General features: G+C 40.8%; 1 protein-coding gene across 1 annotated transcript in view; it reads right to left on the bottom strand.

Moving 5' to 3' along the window:
• The window catches only part of GLIS1 (GLIS family zinc finger 1), a 174,553-nt gene that overhangs the window by 24,474 nt on the left and 130,817 nt on the right, over positions 1-19,262 (bottom strand). Inside the window, exons 5-7 of the mRNA XM_057367011.1 lie at positions 8,788-8,949; positions 5,122-5,232; positions 1,831-1,963 (exon numbers count right to left, since the gene is read on the bottom strand). Of these exons, the coding sequence (XP_057222994.1) occupies positions 1,831-1,963; positions 5,122-5,232; positions 8,788-8,949 (406 nt within the window). The remainder of the gene's footprint in view (positions 1-1,830; positions 1,964-5,121; positions 5,233-8,787; positions 8,950-19,262) is intronic.

Genomic DNA, 19,262 nt, shown 5'->3' with positions numbered 1-19,262 from the left:
GAGAGACAAAACTGAAATTCTCCAGGAATGCAAGTGATCCCTAAAGCCCAGAGCTCTGCACATTAATAACGTGGTTTCTTTGAAAAAAAACCAACACAATAACCAAACTCAAAAACCCAAACCATGAATGTTTTYGTATTTCAAGTGGAGTATGAGGACACCATACACTGTATTTATCCATCTACAGCCTATATACAGAATTATAACTGATTTCTCAAAAAATATTGCCTCAGCTTATTTGAAAGAGCAAATGTGCAGTCACTGCAGACTATAGGTGGCAGCAGGAATGTCCTTATGCTTTAATTCTGTAAGGATCAGCACTTTGGCTTACGTGCYCTAAATAATGACAGAGGAACACTTTTGCCTGTGGATTGTACTACACACAGCATGAGACAACTTCTGTCTCACTGTAAAACAGTCTTTCAAATCTTGATTTATTTTTCCCTGGCACTTGTTCATATTGTGCATTGATGGGGTCTCATATGGAGTGCCCTGATGGAAATATCACGGAAGATTTACAGTTTTTTTACAACATCCTGGAGATGGATTGATATAATCAGCACAGAAATCATATCAGACAAAGCCRGAGTTACAGACAGATAAAATCCTTCATTTCACAAGAGGTTCTCAGAAATGACACTGAGAGGTTAGGGATGGTCTGTTTATCTGTGAGCTAATAACTCTTTTCCTGTTTTATTGTTGTCACTTGAAATCTGCAGCTGTTTCTGAGGTTCTGAAGTGCAGCCCCTTTGAGGAAAATGTCACTGCTCGTTCCTGCCCTGCCTGGAAGGGGGAGGCCAAGCCATGCTCCAGCTACAGGGGGAGAGCAGAGGCCACATGCTGCCCTCACTAACTTTATTCAGTGCAGGTTGCACAGGCAAAGAATGGACATAAACCCCAAATCCCTCCAGCTTTCTCCCACTTTTCCAGGAGCACAGGTAAACCCTGAGTGCAGACTCGCAGGGAAACCACGTCAGAATGTTGGGGTATTTCCCTTTCAACTCCATTCTGCTCACCAGTTACATTCCAACATTTTAATGCAACTTGAACTAGAAAAGAGCACAGGAGATGTCATGCAGGATGCATTTTTTGTTTTGAAGATTTGGAGTAATCAAAAAAAAGCAGGAGATTCTTGCAGAAGGCAGATTACAATTGCACTGCTGCCTTTGGGAGTGCCTCTCTCTGCTGCCTCAACACAGAACCTCAAATTGCATCTCCCTGATTCAGGATCCTCTGCTGGGGTGCTAGAACTGTGAATCGAGATCTTATTTCCCACAGAAAGGAATGGAAGCATCTTTGTCTCTTCCTTTAAAATGTGTGGAAGAGTCTAAGGTCCCTGAAAGGGGCGAGTTCCTTTCAAATCACAAGACAGAAACAAAAGAGAAAGAAGGATTAAATACTACAAAAGATAATTAAAAGGTTTGACATTTCAAATTCAAGTTTTGTCCCCATCCGTGCATCACCATATTATTTGTTAATTTGTTATTTGATCCAAAGTGCTTCATAACATTCAAAAGAAAACCCTGCTGCTGTCAGTCTGCCCAGCTCCTGCCCCTGCACTCTGCCCAGGCCCAGGCACACTTTGAAAGGAGAACAAMTGGATGGACACAGACTTTCAGCAGGGCTGCTGCCCCTTCATATRAAATTAACAGGAATTATTTGGATGACTAATTGAAAAAAAAAAGGGAAAAAAAAGCCAGGCTTTAGCAAACAACTCACAGAAATATTGCATTTTATTTGCTTGTCTGGAGATTTTTTCACCTTCCACAGTGAAACATAAGACCCACAAGCTCTTCTAGTTTAAATTCTTCTTATTAGCAGTAWTCTTACCTGTAATTAAATCATGAGGACCTACAGATCTGCCACACTTCCCATCCAGGACGTGCTGTGAAGATGTGTGGAGCTGTTGGATAGCCAAGCATTCACTTAGTACATCTTGTTCAATATCAGTACAGGACTTTAGCTACAAGAGGAGGATAAAAGAAACTCTGTATTACACAGTAAAATCAAATYATTTATAATTAACTTCATATATCTCCCTAAAGATTATATATAGAAGGAAGAAATATCATTCTTAGGAACTCAGTGTAATTAAGGATTTGTGCAGTACTTGGTACTTGTAATTAGAGATAACTTTGGGTTTCTGAAGTGCACAAGTGTGCTAATCTWAGATCAACAACCAGTTTGCTTCAGAAAATAATATACTCTGTGTTCCTTCAAACTCTACTGAGTAATTGAACTGCACATTTTCATGCTTTCTGTAGTTTCTTGGGTTCTGGGGCAAAAGGATTGCATCACCTCATAACTGTGACACTTGGAAAGACATTTGATAGGGAAAGAAAAGCATTTGTGCTTATCAGATTAGAGCTGGCAGAGCCAGGCGCTGTCGGTGTTGTGGAGAGGTATCACCCACGTGTCAGCTGTGCTCCGTGTAAATTAAAGCTCTGGCAAAAGGGGCTGAAGCAAACCCTTGAAAACCACAATGTCGATCATATTAAAAACAGCAGGAGAGGAGAATTAAGAAAGAAAAGCATTTCTAATTCTCTTTCAAACATGCTGATGCTGCCAAGCTTTTGTCATAACAGAGTGTTCGCATTACATAAACAGCCATCATATTCTACAGCCATTAATAAATAGTTATTGTCCTGATGGGTACAGCCTCACATACCCATCTCCCCTGGGCTTGGGTATTCTAAATAAAGAGCCCAGGCAAACCTTCTTAGAATTCTGCTCTACAGCCATTTGTGGGTTTGAGATAAACATCTGACATTTGGATCACAAAGTGCATCTGCAGCCAATTAAACTACTACTAAATTAACAGCTAACTTTCTCTGGTTTGTTCCTGTAAAGCCTTTCAGAACAACCAAATATCACYGCTGCACTAATCCTCTAAGCTAGGAACTAAGTGTTCAGGATTCCTTTGATAAAAGCCTGGGCTCAGGAATTTTGTTTTATATCAGAGATGGCACATTTTGGTAGCATATCTCAACCRAGACAGGTTGGCAGAACAACTTGTTAATTTTTCTTTCTTGGCTAAGTCATTTCCACTCAGAATTCCTGGGAAGCTGATACCAATGGACAACTGCCTTTGCTGACTTATAAGCAAAACCSAGCAAGTGAGTAAAAACAGTATTTTCTTTTGTTTTCCTAAATCTGAAATTAAAAGTAGACTGTTCAGTAACACTGAGATTTACTTAGTTGTGAAAGGTGCTGGGGTTTTTAAATGGGCTGGGTTTTTAAATACATTTAAGTGAAATATTTTGGGGAGGTTCTTGTTTTCTTATAAGCCAGGTTTGCTTTGATCCTTTTTAAGAGAGCCTGAAACCAAAAGAGAGCCTGTGACCAAAACACACTTTAAATCTGCTGCTTTTTCAGGTGTATTTTCAGTTCAAGAAAAAAAAGTCACAGGACCAAGTATTCATAAAGTTGTCATGGATAAATGAGACAGGAAATCTGAAGATGATTTCAAACCACTGGTGGAGTGCAGATTTAGACTGGCCKACCAAATAAGGTGTGGGAGGCAATTTTCTAACATTATTTTAAGAYAGATCTGATAAGTCTATAGGAGGGTATGCACACAGGAAAAGTCCTCAAGCCAGGAGATTATGTGATAATGAAAGCCTGGATATTGATGTCTTGGTGCATCCAAGCAGCCTGAGTTTGCAGTTGGTGTTACCAAATTTGTCCTGGATTGGTTCTGTGCTTCAGGCCTCCTGCTGCTGATGCAGGAAGTACTTTGTGCCCCTTAATGCAAAGTTTGGCTTTAGGGTTTTTCCCCACTTTGCTCTGGAGAACTGGAACAAGGCCTCAGCAGATGACAGGGTGTAAAGTGGGAACTGTCCCCAGATATAAAAGATGGTGACCGAGCTGAACAAATGATACCAGGCCTGAGATTAGGAAATAATTCCCTCCTTGCTCCCCTGGAGGTACGCCAGCAACACAGGAAGGGAAAATGGGGAAGTTCTTTTCCTCGGAATAGGGAGCACAGTTGTCTTCCATGATTTGGTGAGAATTTCAAGTAAAAAAACCTTCCTGTTGCAAAGATCTTGCAATGACAAGACTTTGGTGCCACAGTCACTCTCCTTCTGTGGCAAATTACTGCTATGGCCTTCTAACTCTTAGTCTTATTACACAGAATTAATTACATAGAATTAATCAATTACTGTTATTCCCTTCTGATTCTTACTCTAATTACACAGAATTAATTACACAGAATTAAACAATTGCTGCCATGGCATTCTTACTGTTATTCTCATTACGAGCTAAAGGTTAATCTAGGGAAGAGTTGGGAATTTTGTGACCTGTGATGTGGGACACACAGGCACAGCACGTCCTGTGGAACCTTCTGAGGCTGGGAGCTGCAGGGAAGCCACAATAATACAAATACTGATAATACAAAACTGGGATGGAAAACTAGGCAGTGGCCAGGCCAGACAGAACTTTTGACTTGAGCTGCTATGTGCTAAGACTTGATTCCATGGACACCTGGATGGTGCTGGGCACAGTGTCACTCCCCTGGCACAAAGCTCACCGTGCAATGAGCGTTCCAGGGCTGGGAATGCTACTCAGCCTGCACACATCCAACAGAGAGAAGGGTTACAGGGAGAACTGGGGGACAGAGAGCTGACCTGGGACAGGGGACCCTAAGTTCAAACTGGACAAAACTGTACAGGAGGAGCAGCAGGAGGGAAGGGGGCATGGCTGACACAAGGACATCTCTTCTATTMCAAGTGCTCCTTTCCTGGCTTTCCTTAATTTGTGTTTTAGATGATCAGCCAACATTTACATCAGTAAATACCATCAGCTGGTGCTGATTGCAAAAACTCAATGCATGGACATTTTATGTGAATGACAGCCCAGTTTGGGCTTGTGTATGCAAGATGAACAGGAAAGAAATGCTTGGACACAAAGTGTGGGGCCAACTGAAATTAGAGGGTGGCAGCCTTTGAAAGTACAAACAGATCAGGTGGCCTGGTTAACAACAGTGACTAAAAACCCACAGGAAAATCAGCTCCACTGAAGTTTTCTTGTGACATTGCAGAAGAACTCTGATCTGAACATACACAAACTAAAGGCAAATTAAAAATGCCAGGGGACGTGTCACTCTTTGCCTGCTCTTACCTTCTTACGCACCTGCTGCTCTTTGGCCGAGTGAGCCTTGACGTGCTTGCGCAGGGAGCTGGGGTCGGTGTAGCGCTTGGAGCAGCCGGGGATCTGGCAGGCATAGGGCTTCTGGGAACGAGCAAAGGAGAGATGTCACCCCCTGTGCCTGCCCAGCCAGCACTGTGCAACTGGGGAGCACTGGGGAGCGCTGCAGGATGGGCACACACAGTGCTGAACCTGAGCTGGTTGCTCTCTTTGCTGGGTCCGTGCTGCTCTGTCTCCTCTAAGCAAACAGAAGTGATTCTGCACTGGCACACTGGATATGGATTATTGGGCTGAAGTAAATGCTGGTGAGGTGGAACTGGATGGGTTTTGAGAGAATTTCTTTTTTCCTTAGCCTTTACAGCAAACAAAATTATCAAGAGGTGACATAGTGTAATTAGAAAGGTAGAAACTGTCGTATTGAGTTCTGATTTACACAGTTTTTACAACAACTGCTGRACACTGGTGAGGTGGTCCCACCTCRAATCCCAGRWGCARTTTTGGGCCCCTCATGAAAAGACATCACAGAATTGTTWAGGTTGGAAAAAACCTTTGAGATCTTTGAATCCAAACTTACCCCACCACTAAACCRTGCCCCAGATGCCACATCCACACAGCTGTCAAACACTTCCAGGGATGTGGCACCTGGGGACACAGTTCAGTGGTGTGGTAATTGATCCTAAAGGTCTTTTCCAACCTTAACAATTCTGTGACTGTGATATGCAGCAGAGCAGAACTTGGGGCACAGCACACATTTGATTTCCTTCATACCTTYTGAATAACAACAGCAATGTCTTTATAACTTCTAACCAAACAACCTGTACTGAACATTAATATCTGAGCAAATCGATAAAGAAAACCCCACTAAYGCTGATTTTGTTGGGAACACTTTTCCAGCTTGTTTTGGCATGTGGCAGTGCTTGCACACTTTTATGTGGCACAGTATCAGCACTGCCTGTGGGAAAACCATCTGAGTTCAGGCAGGCAGTTCAGTGCTGCTGCTCACAGGTAAATAAATAAATAAGATGCTCTGATTTAAATGCTGATTCTGGAATYCCAGCTACTGAAATCCTCACCAAATTCTCCTCTCAGCTACATCTACTCCAAACATATGGAACACTATCTCTGGGTTACAGTACAAACTGCAAATGAAAATGAAATTGCAAAATGAGCAAAGGCGTTTTTTTAAAGTAAACACAGAATTAGGTGCCAGCAAAATAGTGCTGCATGGCACAGCTCACAAAGCTTTAAAGTTGAATGGAACAAGCTTTTGCCCTCCTTTCTTGCCTCATCTATCAACATTACCTCAGCCTTCTMACTAGGACTGTAGCAAATCCTTCTGCTGTCTTCTCAAAGGTAGAAAACTGGTTTGCCATGACCTCRATGTCACATTCTTTAATCCCCTTGGTGTTAGAGGGAGGATGCACAGAAGGGAAAAAATCCCACCAGTTTTGGGAGAAGTGACTGTGAGGTCCTCTAAACCAAYTGCTCTGCTCCTGGAGGAGTGCTGACATGCCCTTTTTACCACAAGGACAGACAGGTTCCCTTTGTTCTGCTCCTGCCTAGSAGAAGGATCTACTTGCAGATGATTTAGTAGGGATTTGATCAAACTATTGTGCACCAGTAAATGAAATGATTTACAGATTCTCCTTTTGGAGGAGATAAATGATGGAATGACCCTCATTGAGAAGCTTTAAAACCAATTCCAAATGCACTCAATAAGGAATAAGCAGTCTCTATAAACCCCCCCTTCTTTGTAAATACCTCCAGAGGATAAGTGTTGCTGCTCTGTCCAGGCAGCAGGAAATTTCAGAAGGAATAATAGAATCATTCACCAATTCATGACCTTACAGGCTAACACAGCACCTACCCAGAAAGTTACAGGGCAAAGGAGATTTATTGAGAGTGTCTGGAACACAGAGAACTGACACCTGAGGAAAAGCTATGGAAAACTTTAACAAATCCCTTGGCAGAAAAACTAGCRGAGTATTTTTCAAATCACTGATGTCACTCAAATTAGCGATAAAATCATTCAGTTTRGTGATAGGGAAACTGGATGAAAATCTGACTCCCCTTAGAAAGGTTCATGGCTGTTTGCTCTGACGTTCCAGGCAGTTGTTTTGTGCAGCAGCACCACCCTGTAACTCTGCTATTTTTCACATTAACATAAGCACACAATTCACTGAGCTTAAGCCACAGGGCTTCAAATTTAATTGAAATTAACTTTTCAATTAAACCAGGTAAGTGGAACTCAGTTACTGTGTGCAGGCAGAAACAGTTTTACAGAACCTGCAATGGAATAGCATAGAGGATGTGTTTAGGTATCTAAGAAAGTTAGTAGAAAATGATTACTGTACCTTTTTCCTGATTTATGAGCATTTCAGATAATAAAGACAGAGATAAAGGGAGAAGAGAAGAAAATAGAAAGTTAAGACATTTGTCTTCAATATTGCACAGACAACACATACAAAGAATTTGTGCTCATTTTAGTAACCATTTAAGTTCTCTCTTGAAACCAATAAATGGTATTCCACTTGTGAGTTTGGCTAATAAAAATATATTGATTAGATTCATGCAATAAATTTTAAAACTGCACTCAATTTACTATATCCACTTTTGAAAGAGATGCATTCTAGAACTAATTACAAATTCAAGTATCTCAGGTTGAYTTTCAAATAAATAAAACATTGTTATTTTAAGCGTGCTTTGGTTTGGAAAATGTGACTGACTTGCTTCTCTTACTTGTTTGTTTTTGCAAGGCATAATGTACATTAGACATTCCTCAATGCTGCACTGTCTGAAACGTGTAACTGCTTAAAAAGTAAATATCAATTAAACTCCAAAGTTCTGCCCCATAAACACTTTGCCAAACGAAACCATAAATTCACTTCTTTGAAAAAGACAAAGGAAAAACTCTGCCTGTTATTCTTTACAAGCTYAATACTGAGGACATGATTGGTCTGCAAAGCTGTCTCATTGCTTTCTTTCCTCAAGATCTGATGATTTCATTTCAGCAGATCTCAAGACACTTGACAGGCACCCATCTTCTCTGYGAGACAACTGAGAAGAGTTGCAAAGTCAAGCCAAACCTACCAACTGTAGAGAATTAAATAATGTGTTTCTCACAGTTAATTCTGATCGAGGATACTTAGCCAATTTCATAGTTATGAGACAGATGTATTTTCACTTTTACTATATTACTGTCCAAAACTGAGCTGATTTACCTTCCACTGAGAGCTCTGACCAGCTTTTGCATTCACTCAGAACACTCACCAAAGGGAACAGGAAGTGAGACAATGACACACATTTGGTGAGCAGCAGTGACTCAGCTTTCACTCAGCTACACCTTATTGTGCTGCTGCCTCTCTTACTGGAACAGGAACAATGGGAGGGTTTGCTGAGTAACTTACTCCTGCGTAACTTACTCCTCAGCATGACTAACACAATTAATTGCCTCTCTGCGATCAAGACTTTTTCATTTCTCAGAGCACACACAGTTCAAACCCAAACACTGCTGCTCACAGCTGAGTTTTCCAAGACTCTCCCCACAAAAAGGCGAAGTCCCCCTGCAGATGCAGAACTGATTGTGTACCAGGACCAGTGGAAAACTCGGTGCAGCTCCCAGTATGAAATCATGCTTACGGTATCCAGGTGRGTCCGCTGATGCTTTGCCCGGTCGCTGGAGTTGCTGAAAGCTTTCTGGCAGCCAGGATGCTGACACAGGTATGGCTTCTCCCCAGTATGACTCCGGAGGTGAATCTTGAGGTTCTCGAGCCTAGAAAATGCCTTGTTGCACCCTTCAAACTGAAAAATGGCAGAAAAAAAATCGTTGTAAAGTTCTATTAAATAAACCATGTGCAGCTACAATGAGAACAGTGTAAGAACCAAGTTGGACATGCAATAAATCAACCAACATTCAAACATCTGCTGAAATTTATGGATGAAACACAACATATTGTGCTGTTCATTTAATCTGTCACCAAAGACACGGTGTGCAGCTCAGTAATAATACAAGTGTTATAAATATCTCACACGTTCTGTCTGAAGCACTGAACACTTAAACACACGGTGTCAGAACAGAAAATTTAAAGAAAGAACAAGTGTTCTGGGAGTCCTCTGAGATGTTAACTGGCACAGGAACCACTGTGGGCAGTAACAATTAGCTGCTACAGACAGAGAGCAAGAGAAGCTTTTTGTGGTGGGTTAGAACCTGGTTTCGGGTGTCTGAAATATTATACACTGGAGCAGATGAGCACAGACTATTTACAGGAAGACCTGATCCATTTGAAGATCAATCCAAAGGAACTCTGCTGTTATTCTGCACCCTTTTCTTTACCTGCTGTATCACTCAGAGCTGCTCTCAGCATTTATMCAACCAGTAACCTGAGCAATTCTGACTTCTTAAGCACCCGTTTCATTAGGRAGCTCAGCAATAAAACGCTGCATAGCGTTCATAACAAAAGTCCCTGTTTCAGATTAAATCTGGATAAATAAGTAAGTAAAATTTCCAGCTACTAGGCCAAGGGAAGGGTGTTTTGCATTGCTCACTGCTCAGTTTCATTGTTACAGGCAGTGCAGGTACTGTCTGCAGGATGTGCTTTGGGAACCCTCTCAAGAGTGCACAAATACTTCTCTGTGCACATTCGTGCACCTGCACACCCATAAAATGCACTCAGATACTCACACATGTTCAAACACTTGCATGAAAATACTCAAGTGATGCAATGTGTATTCTCTGCCCACTCTGCATATATATTCTTACATTCTCATATATATCGTGTATTCGTTGCCCACACTTGCTGTTTCATGGCACTGCAGATCTTCTAACATCTCTACACACATAAAAACTTGGTTCCTCAGTGATTTGCAGTCTCAAGAATATGTTTCAGAAACACAACCCAATTCACCTTCATATCACCACCAACAGCAGTTCTGAAATAAAGTAGGTGTATCTTCATAGAATGGTTTGGGTTGGAAGGGACCTCAAGGATCACCCAGTTCCAACCCCCTGCCATGGGCAGGGACACCTTYCACTATCCCACATTGCTCCAAGCCCTGTCCAACCTTGGCCCTGARCAGTTCGAGGGATGAGGCAGCCACAGYTYCTCTGAGCAACCTGTTCCAACCCCTCCTTCTGGAAGCCATAGATTTTTGTATGATTCTTGCTCATAAACAGTGAAATCCTGACTCTCAAAAAATCAGCTAACGCTTTGTCACTTCCTTTTGCCGAGTCAAGATTTTGCTCAGCAGCTTTCCAGGAACCTGTGGCTCCTCCAATCTTTTCCCATCACAGCCATTGTGACAGATCCACAAAATCACCTGGACACATGCAGTTTATGAGTTCAGAAGCTTTGTTTGGCCACGACTCACCTCTGAACATCTAAGCTGGTGCAAGGAGGGGGAGGGGGTGGTGTTTTTGAAGTAACCAAAGCCACCAAGGCTTCCAAAGAAACAAACTTCATAATCATCACTAAAAATCTGACAAAGATTCAGAATGGTGCAATTTGAAATGTGCAAAAATGCTGAAGTCTATGAAAAATAGAGCTGAGTCCAGCAAATTCATAGTTCTCATAGGACATTCCATGAAGCTGAGTAAATGCTCTGAGGTCCTAAAGATCACTTTTTTCCCTTTTTATTCCCAATCTTCTTTCTCTCCAGCCTTCTTTGACTAGTGTGTCCACAGTGTGGCATTCCCTTTGAAACAATATCCTTTTCATCTCTCTTTCAGAGATGTTCAAGCACTGAGAGACTGCTCTGAGTTTCCCCAGGRCCTTCTCCAGGCTGAGCAAGCCCAACTCCCTCAGCCTTTCTCCTCAGAAGAGGTGTTCCATCCATCCCTTGGAGCMTTTTTGTGCTCCTGCATCCCCAAGCCTGTGTTGATACCAGGGGTTGCCCTGAACCAGCTGGACTTGGCTTTATTGAAACCCAGAGATTCCCATGGGCCACTTCTCGTGTTTGTCCAGGTCCCTCTGRATTCATCCCACCCTTCAGGAGTGCCAACTGTAYCACTCAGCTCAGTGTCACCTGCAMATYTGCTGAGACTGCACTTGGTCCCAGTGTGGACCCCCAAGGGACACCACCAGGCACCGATGTCCAATCTGAACACTGAGTCATTCACCACTGCTCTCTGGATGTGACCCTTATTCCTCATTCACTGAACACTCCAGCCATCAAATCCATCTCTSTCCTCTCTAGAGAGAAGGATCTTGACCCTCAGAATGTTTTTCTAATGGATCACCAGAYTTCAGTTCCATATCTAGAGCCTAATGCAAAGTAGGAAGGTAAGCAGAATAATCCAAACTCATTAAAGRTGCAGCTCCACTCTCATTGATGTCAGTAGCAAAAATTCCAAAAGCAAATGTCTTAAAAACCTAAACACAAGCTTAATTTAAGACACATGGAAGCACATATGTTTAAGAGTTTGCTGGATCAACACTTCAGGAAGAGAAGGAGCAGACCCTACCAGAAATGCTCAGAGCTACAGTGCAAGCAGMACCACTCAAACAAATACGGGCTCATTTATACACCCTTCTACTGTCATCAGCTGCCTTTTCTTGGTTAACATGTCCAGTGCCTTCAGCACKAGGGTTCCTCCATCACCACATATGCTTGAACATTCACAGCTTCTCTTATTTATGTTATTATTTCCTAATTCCCATTGYATTACCCAGCTCTATTAAACTGAATTACAGTGGCATGCTCCCAAATGCAGTGATAAACTCAGGATAAACGTGAGGTGGAACAGAACACCAGCACTCAGATTTTCAAGTTGGCAAAGGCTGGGTTGGTAAAACAGGGAAGGAAATCAATAGGAGAGGTGTGGGGACAAGAATATTGCCAGCAAGTGATGAGAAGAGGGGAAGGTGAARGTGAAAGGTCTGAAAGTGAGGGAGGAAAGGARTTGATGCAAAGAGCTRAGCAGSAGGGGGCTGAGAGAATCMACTCAGAGYTGCAGAAAGTTGSACTCTGGAGRACACCTATTTCAACTCTCTTCATTCTTGCCGATCTGCTGACTGGAAGTCCAAACAGCTTCCCTGAAGTGCAGGGGTACGATACTTCAATGGGGCTGCTGTTGTTGAAACAACTTTGTAAGGTAATTCTTGGRTTTAACTGCTACTCACCAATGCTTTTAACCCTTCCACCTACTCTTGCTACTTGGAGTGTATTTACATTTACATACACATTAAACAAAGCTACTCTTGGAGAAATGGGGTGCTCATTCTCATTTTTAAATAACCTCCAGGAAGATCCAGCCATCCCCCAAGTGTCCTAGCTTCAACTACAAAGAACAAATGTTTAATTTCAAAAGGACTTCAGGATAGTAAGAGCTATTTTATCAACTGAGAAGGCCACTTCAGGATCTCCCAGACATCTGGCCCCAATCAGTCACTGCTTAATCCTACAATCTTAAACATTTTGTGGACATTTGATGCCTGGAATAACTGTAACAAATGCTGCATGATCCTCAAAGTCTGTAAATGTCAAGAGAGCTCTTAAACAARTTTCATCAATAAAAATAATCATTATATTGCAATTACTACTTTTGTCTTTGCTGTGAGATCATTAATGCTGCACACATCCAAGCACAGACACAAAACAATGCCACATGATTACAGGAAGAACACAACGCAGTTATTGGGTTTATAACTACTACTGCTTTTTAGAACAGGGTTTCTGCCAGGAAAAAATACCTTGTAGAAATTTATGGGACTAAACTAGCTCATTACCATATGGAAATACACATGTTACCTTTATTTCGCACTAAAATCTCACTGCAGTGTSGCTGCTGCAATGCCATGCATTCAAAAGCCGTATTTATAAAAACACCGAATTATCTCACAGTGATCTAAACACATCACAATTTTTCCAACAAAACAGTTTAATCTAATAACTGTAATTGCTTAAAATGTTTTTTTCTTTGCTTCCAGATTATACTTTGAATGCACCTGAGAATGTTGCCATGCAGAAATAMCAGCATGTTCCCAAGAGGGTTTATATTAACAAATGTTTACCATTTTCAGAAGCGTACTTAATCACGGTCATGTCTAGAATATCTGTCAGTGGTACAGATCAGAAGAAATAAACTATAAACTAACCAGCTCAGCCCATAGGGTGAAGCAATAACTGACATTTTCTTAGGAAATGAGTTATGACTGAAAAAGAGAAGGCTTCACAGTCGTAGTGCTAAATAGGTCCAGTGTGCCATTAGAGCAAGCTCATTAATATACACCTCTGCTCTCCACTGCAAGATCAGTTAAACAAGCTGCCTTTTATTTATAGACCTAAAAGGGAAAGAGCAGGTCATATTGGCTGCTGACATCTCAGACAGCCTACAGATGGAAAACCCAAAACATTTCATTCCAAAGCATTTAATGCTATCAATAGGAAATCTGATGTCTGGTCAAAACATCCACAAGCCTTATGAACATTGTGAAATGTTCTTTCTTCCCAACTGATTACAAAATTGGGAAAATTTTATTGAAAAACATGTTATGAGAAAAAGGATCCTGTGAGGTTGCGTATCCCTTGTGGAGGGGAGGAATCAGCCACAGCACTCTTTAAATAGCATCAATGTTTTACAGCACACTGAGGCCAATGTCGGGGCCATGGCTGGGAGCACACGAGGCTCCGAGCTGTTATGAACCTCAGGAACTTAAAACACAGGAGTTGTTCCACCACACAWGACAATCAAAATATCTGCTTTGGTGCTTTGTTTTTCCCAGCTAATTCCTGATTAGATTAATGTTTAATTCGCTGTTGTAGCTAYAATGTAAAGCCCTGATCCTGCAAATAGTTGCGCGTGAGTAACGTGATTCACGCAGAGGTTTTATTAAACTCAGCAGAACTATTTGCGTACATTAAAAGTCACCCATAAGATTGAGATTTTAACATTCTAAAGAATTCCATTTTATTTAGACATATTCAAATTTACAGATTTAAATAGTTGCAAGCTCTTYTTTTCCCTTTCTGATAACAATGAAGTGGAAGATAGCTGTAATATAAAAGGACCAGCCAATTTCTGGTTTTATTTCTGAAGCCTGAACAATTTATATTTACAAAGTGATATTACATTCCATTTAATTTGAGTCCCGTGCTAAAATGCTTGTACTTTTTATTATTTGTCTTTAAAAAAAGCATTTAGGGCTTTAGCCAGAGTGTTGTACAGCTGTCGGCATGTAAGAGAAAAGAAGTTTAAAAGGTTCAGAACAGGAAGAAGAAAAACCTAGTAAAGTAAGCCACAGTACAAATGCAATACATCCTTCATGTTGTTTGGGTTTAGGGCAGTTATGGCCATCCATCTGACATCAACACATTGTCCATTCATAGGTTATTCTTCTTTATGCTGTTGGAAAGGTCCTCATTACTATGAAACTGGGAAATATGAATACACTGAAAATCCTGGAGGGGTGTTTGATTGTCACTGAATAAAGGAATTAAGCAAAACTTTGGGCTGTCTCTTTCATTTCAATTTCATGAATTTTATAAGCCACTAGACCCGCATTCCTGAACCCCCCTGGGCAGAACCAGGAGCGATGGATGCTCGAGGAATGCAGACCCGGCCTATGAAGGACTCATTTAAGTCATGAGGCTCCAAGAGTAACCAGGTCTGATTCTGCACACGAGGTGATTCCCACACACAAACAGACCCCTCTGACCCCAGCACCAGCCACCAGCCTGCCAATGTCCCCAGCACGGGGCAAATATTGCCTCAAGAACTGAAATATTCATACATTTATTCCTTCTAGAGCCAGCAGGTCACGCACTTCAGGGAGCAAGCAGAGCTTTCCAGCAAAAGCCAAAATATCTGGGAAACCATCAGAGCATCCTATCCTTTTCACAAGACCCAATTTCTAGCTCTTTTTAGTAATCCTCCTTTAATCAAGCAGAAGTATAAACATTTGTCAAAACAGGGGTAGTTGCATTTGTTTGCTACAACATATGAGAATGAACCAGGAAAGTTGGGAGTATCTTACTATCAGCAGCTTGACAGCCACAGATTTTGCCATAAGGTTTTGCTAAATATGTCATTTGGAAAGCAAACAATTTTCTGAAACCTCATTACAGTTGGACTGAATGCAGTATTATGGCTTGCAGGCAAAAATAACATTACATGAGGCAACATTTTAAAAAACAAAATGCAAAATTCATAATGTCATGTAATAAGCAAAGAGGACACCCCATGACAGCCCCATTATTTCTTCAGATGTRAATGGGAAACCATTCTTTATTTGGGATTTTTTGAATAGCTTACAAGCTATTTGAAATTAAAGGACAACACACAATCCAAGACTTGTTCTAATATCTGAAGCCAGATCTGCTTGTTTTGGGGATGAAATTATGATTGAACAAAATAAATTAAAAACCCTCTCCAGCCATGCCAGCAAAGAACCACAAATAAATTAAAATGCTTCCCTCCAGTACTTTTGGATTTTTTTAATAAAAAGTATAGTTTCCTACATGTACTTCAGAAACTTGCTCCTCTGGATCAGTAATTCGTTGCCTTAATTTCCCAGGAAACATTCCCATTCCATTTTTCATCTAAAGTATCATCTATTTGAACCCATCTCAACTCAAATTTRAATGAAATTCTTTAAATTAAATTCTGTCCTATACACTTGCCTACATCTTTGTATTCTCGTCCACATTTTAGCCACATTTTTAAAGAACATTCCGTGCTCTTGGTCTGGCGTGCCAGTTACAGTGCAAACAGTTCTGTACTGATAAGCAAGGTGAAAATGTGCTCATGATCTACTTACAGATATGAAAGCTTGAAAATTTGGAGTGAAGGATTAATTTGCTTAACATAAAGAATTCAGCCTCAGAGCAAAGGGAGAATCCATTATGATTGATGTGGACTAGCCAGTTGGGATAACAAAAAATAAAACAAATAGAAAAAAGAAAATAATTAAAGAGACAACAGCAGCAAGAAGAGGGAAAAAAAAAGTAATTATAAAAAGAAAAAAAAAATCTTACCCCAAAACTTATGGCTGATTAGCATAGCGTAGCATCTTAAAAGGCCAAAATACCACATGTGTGGCATGTTACAAAAGATTAAAATAAAGGAAAAAATAATCCAGAGAACCATGAAGTCTCAAAACATCTGGAGTTTTATAGTAACAAGGAGGAAAAAATCAAAAACATAATTGAAAAAAGTCCACTGTGATACATTATTGTACAATGAAGCTTAATGGAATTGAAAGGAGAAGAGATGAAAAGGCAAAATGGGGGGGGGGGGGGGGCAAAGAAAGAAAAGAAACAAGAAAGGGCATTTATATTTTAAAGATGTCACTAAGGGCTTTTATCCCAGTTATTAAAAATTACACACCCTGCTTCTGTAAGCTGTTCCTGTAATGTGCTGAGCGCTCTCTTTCAGCGTGGGACATTGATGCACGCTGAGGAACTCAGCAACCCTTCTGTACCCAGCACTGGGCCCTTCTCACTCCTGGGTCTGGGACAGACATCTGCAAAGAGCGGGGCAGAGAAGCTGCCTGTCCTGGTTTACATTCTGAATCCAATGGCAGATTGGAGGAGAGGCAGGACAAACATAAATTAAGAATGTTTGCTAAAAACAATGCATACATTCAGGAATTAAGTAAACAATCTTAAGTTATTACACTGGCATCAGACACTATTGAAATACTCTGAGTGTATTCACTAACACTTACATGGAAAAAAACCAAAATTAAAAACTTCCCTCTTTATTTTGTATTTTTCTTTATTTTTAATGAACTAGTAAAGGSAGAAAAAGATCCTCACATAGTCCAGTCTGCCAGGAGTGTGTCTAGGAGCAGGATGGGTTTCCAATGCACCACAAGCAGAGCAGCCTGGGTTGGGTCTGTGCTCTTTCTGTCTCCAGTCACAGGAAGATTTGAGACCAGYGTGTGACAAACCTGTGTGTCACAAACACGGTGTCATCTGGCAACAGTGAGTGTCCATCCTAACTTCCCACTCATCGCCCCTGGACTCCTGTTTTTTTTATAATCCTGGAAAACCCAGCTCCTACCTTTGTCAAGACCAATAAATAAATATRTTTTACAGTCATAGCTTGTCACATGTCATCACAGCTTACAAAGTGGCTCCTGTCCTTGGCAGATCAAACAGAGGAGGATCCTGTGGATGTAATTTGATCTACAGTGGGAAATTGCTGGCTACAGCTGACTAAACTAGTCCAGCACGACCTAATTCTCGTAGGAAAGATGAAAAACAGCAGCAAGGTAACTCTTTGCCCATCTATGTGGGCTTTTCGTTGCAAATAAATTTTTTTTATACGTGGTTCAGAACAGCTCGATCATTTTCCTCACTGATCTGTTTTCACAGTCCATATTTTTGTGGCTAGGGTTCTCTCCCATTTTTGTTAGGATGGATTTTTTTTTTTATCTCAAAACCTACTGTCCTCATACTCTGCTTGTGCTCATTTCCATAAGCAAGGAAATCAGTTTTCTCTCCAAATGAAATGTTAAATCAAGATTTTGCTAACAAACACCCCATTRCTGCTCTTCACTCAGGGTGATTTACCACACCCACTGGCATTTACACTCTCCACCAAACCCTGCTCCAGTTTRAAGTGCTGGAGTGGCCTCCTAAAGCCTGTTGTGAAGATGAGCTCTGCTGCAGAGCAGTGCCAGGTCCCTCCATTCTCTACAGCACTGTGGGATCCTCTGGATAAAAGGCTGTATRGCAATGTTCTTTTCTGAATAGCACTTAATGTTTTCCCACAGTCTTATTGTTTACAGGGAGTTTAGCAAGTCACTTCACTAATTTAAAATAGATTGTATCCCACATGGGTGGATAACAATAACACATATTGGTGAATCATATGGCTTTCAAATGATATATATGAAAAAGAAGTGCTACACATATTGTCTGAAATTTTATTGTGTGAAACCACAGCACTTAGCTCCCTACCAGCTGTGTCAACAATTCAATGTAATAAACTAATACAATTGCAGAATAACAGCAAGGTTAGTTCTGAAAATTAAAAACTAGGATTGAAAAAGAAATGCAAAAAGAAGATGTAAATGAATCCAGACGAACATTATTTCAGGTGGGAAGGACCTGCCTTGCAAATGATGCGACCTCTTGAAATTTATATTCCATGGCACAGGTTACAGTCTAAAAGCCTAAGAGGAAAAGGGATTATATGMGTGAAATTGTTTTAAAAAGGAAGAAGAGTAGGTTTTGGTATCTGAGGAATCTGGTGCATTACATTTTCTGTGACCACTGCAGAAGCATCCCGTCATACTACGAACTACATACCCTGGGTCAGCTTTAAAATGAAAGAATAAAAATCTTCCCTGGACTTTGTTCCAATGTTCAGAGCAGCCTCCCATCCACRCTGAGCAGTTCATAGGAGCTGCTTCACACACATGACGTAGCTCCCAGGCCGCTGCCAAAGGACATTCCTGACATACTTGACCAATAGCAGCCCATGTACAGGAATGGCTGWGTGAGCCAGGCTCAAATAACAAAGGTTTCATATTGAGCAGTCTCACATAATTTTTAATATGCTRCTAAATAAATAAAATAATAACTGAATAAAAGATATTTTCTAAGATAATATTTTGAGGGMAAACTGGGAAAGGAACGCAACGGAAATAGGTTTTAAATTGAAACGTTGAACTGTAGCCCAGAAATGACAAGAAAATTAAATCTCTTTTTCTCCTGAACCCCAATAAAAAAAGCCTTAAACGCTCTCGGTAGACCACAGTTTTGAAAGAAATGAAATTATGTTATTGTCATGGATGATTATTAGAAGGTATCTGCAAGGTTTTCCTKAGAGTTATCCCTCTATCCCAGAACCTAGCAGGAAACCACAATCACTTCTGTACCTTACGTGAAGGACTTTGAAATGAAAGTGCCTCAAAATCAAATATAAGCAGCTTTCAACATGTGCATTTAATCTTCCTAGGTTAAGAAACACCCTGTGGCCACCACACTAAAGAACTGAAAACGTAAATTGAAGAAATTATATCCATATGATTAAGTAAGATTCTTAAAGAGAAACATGTTGTTAAGTACTTCATTCAGAATAAAATGAAATGCAGTAAAATAGAAGCTATTTGGAATAAATCACTGACGCACATGCTTTCTATGCAAAATGGCAGCGTTCAGCTCCG

This window comes from Malurus melanocephalus, unplaced genomic scaffold (assembly GCF_030028575.1).
Source record: "Malurus melanocephalus ecotype Western Australia unplaced genomic scaffold, MMel_1.1 scaffold_74, whole genome shotgun sequence".
Lineage (NCBI taxonomy): Eukaryota > Metazoa > Chordata > Aves > Passeriformes > Maluridae > Malurus > Malurus melanocephalus.
This window is presented reverse-complemented; position numbering and strand designations above follow the sequence as displayed.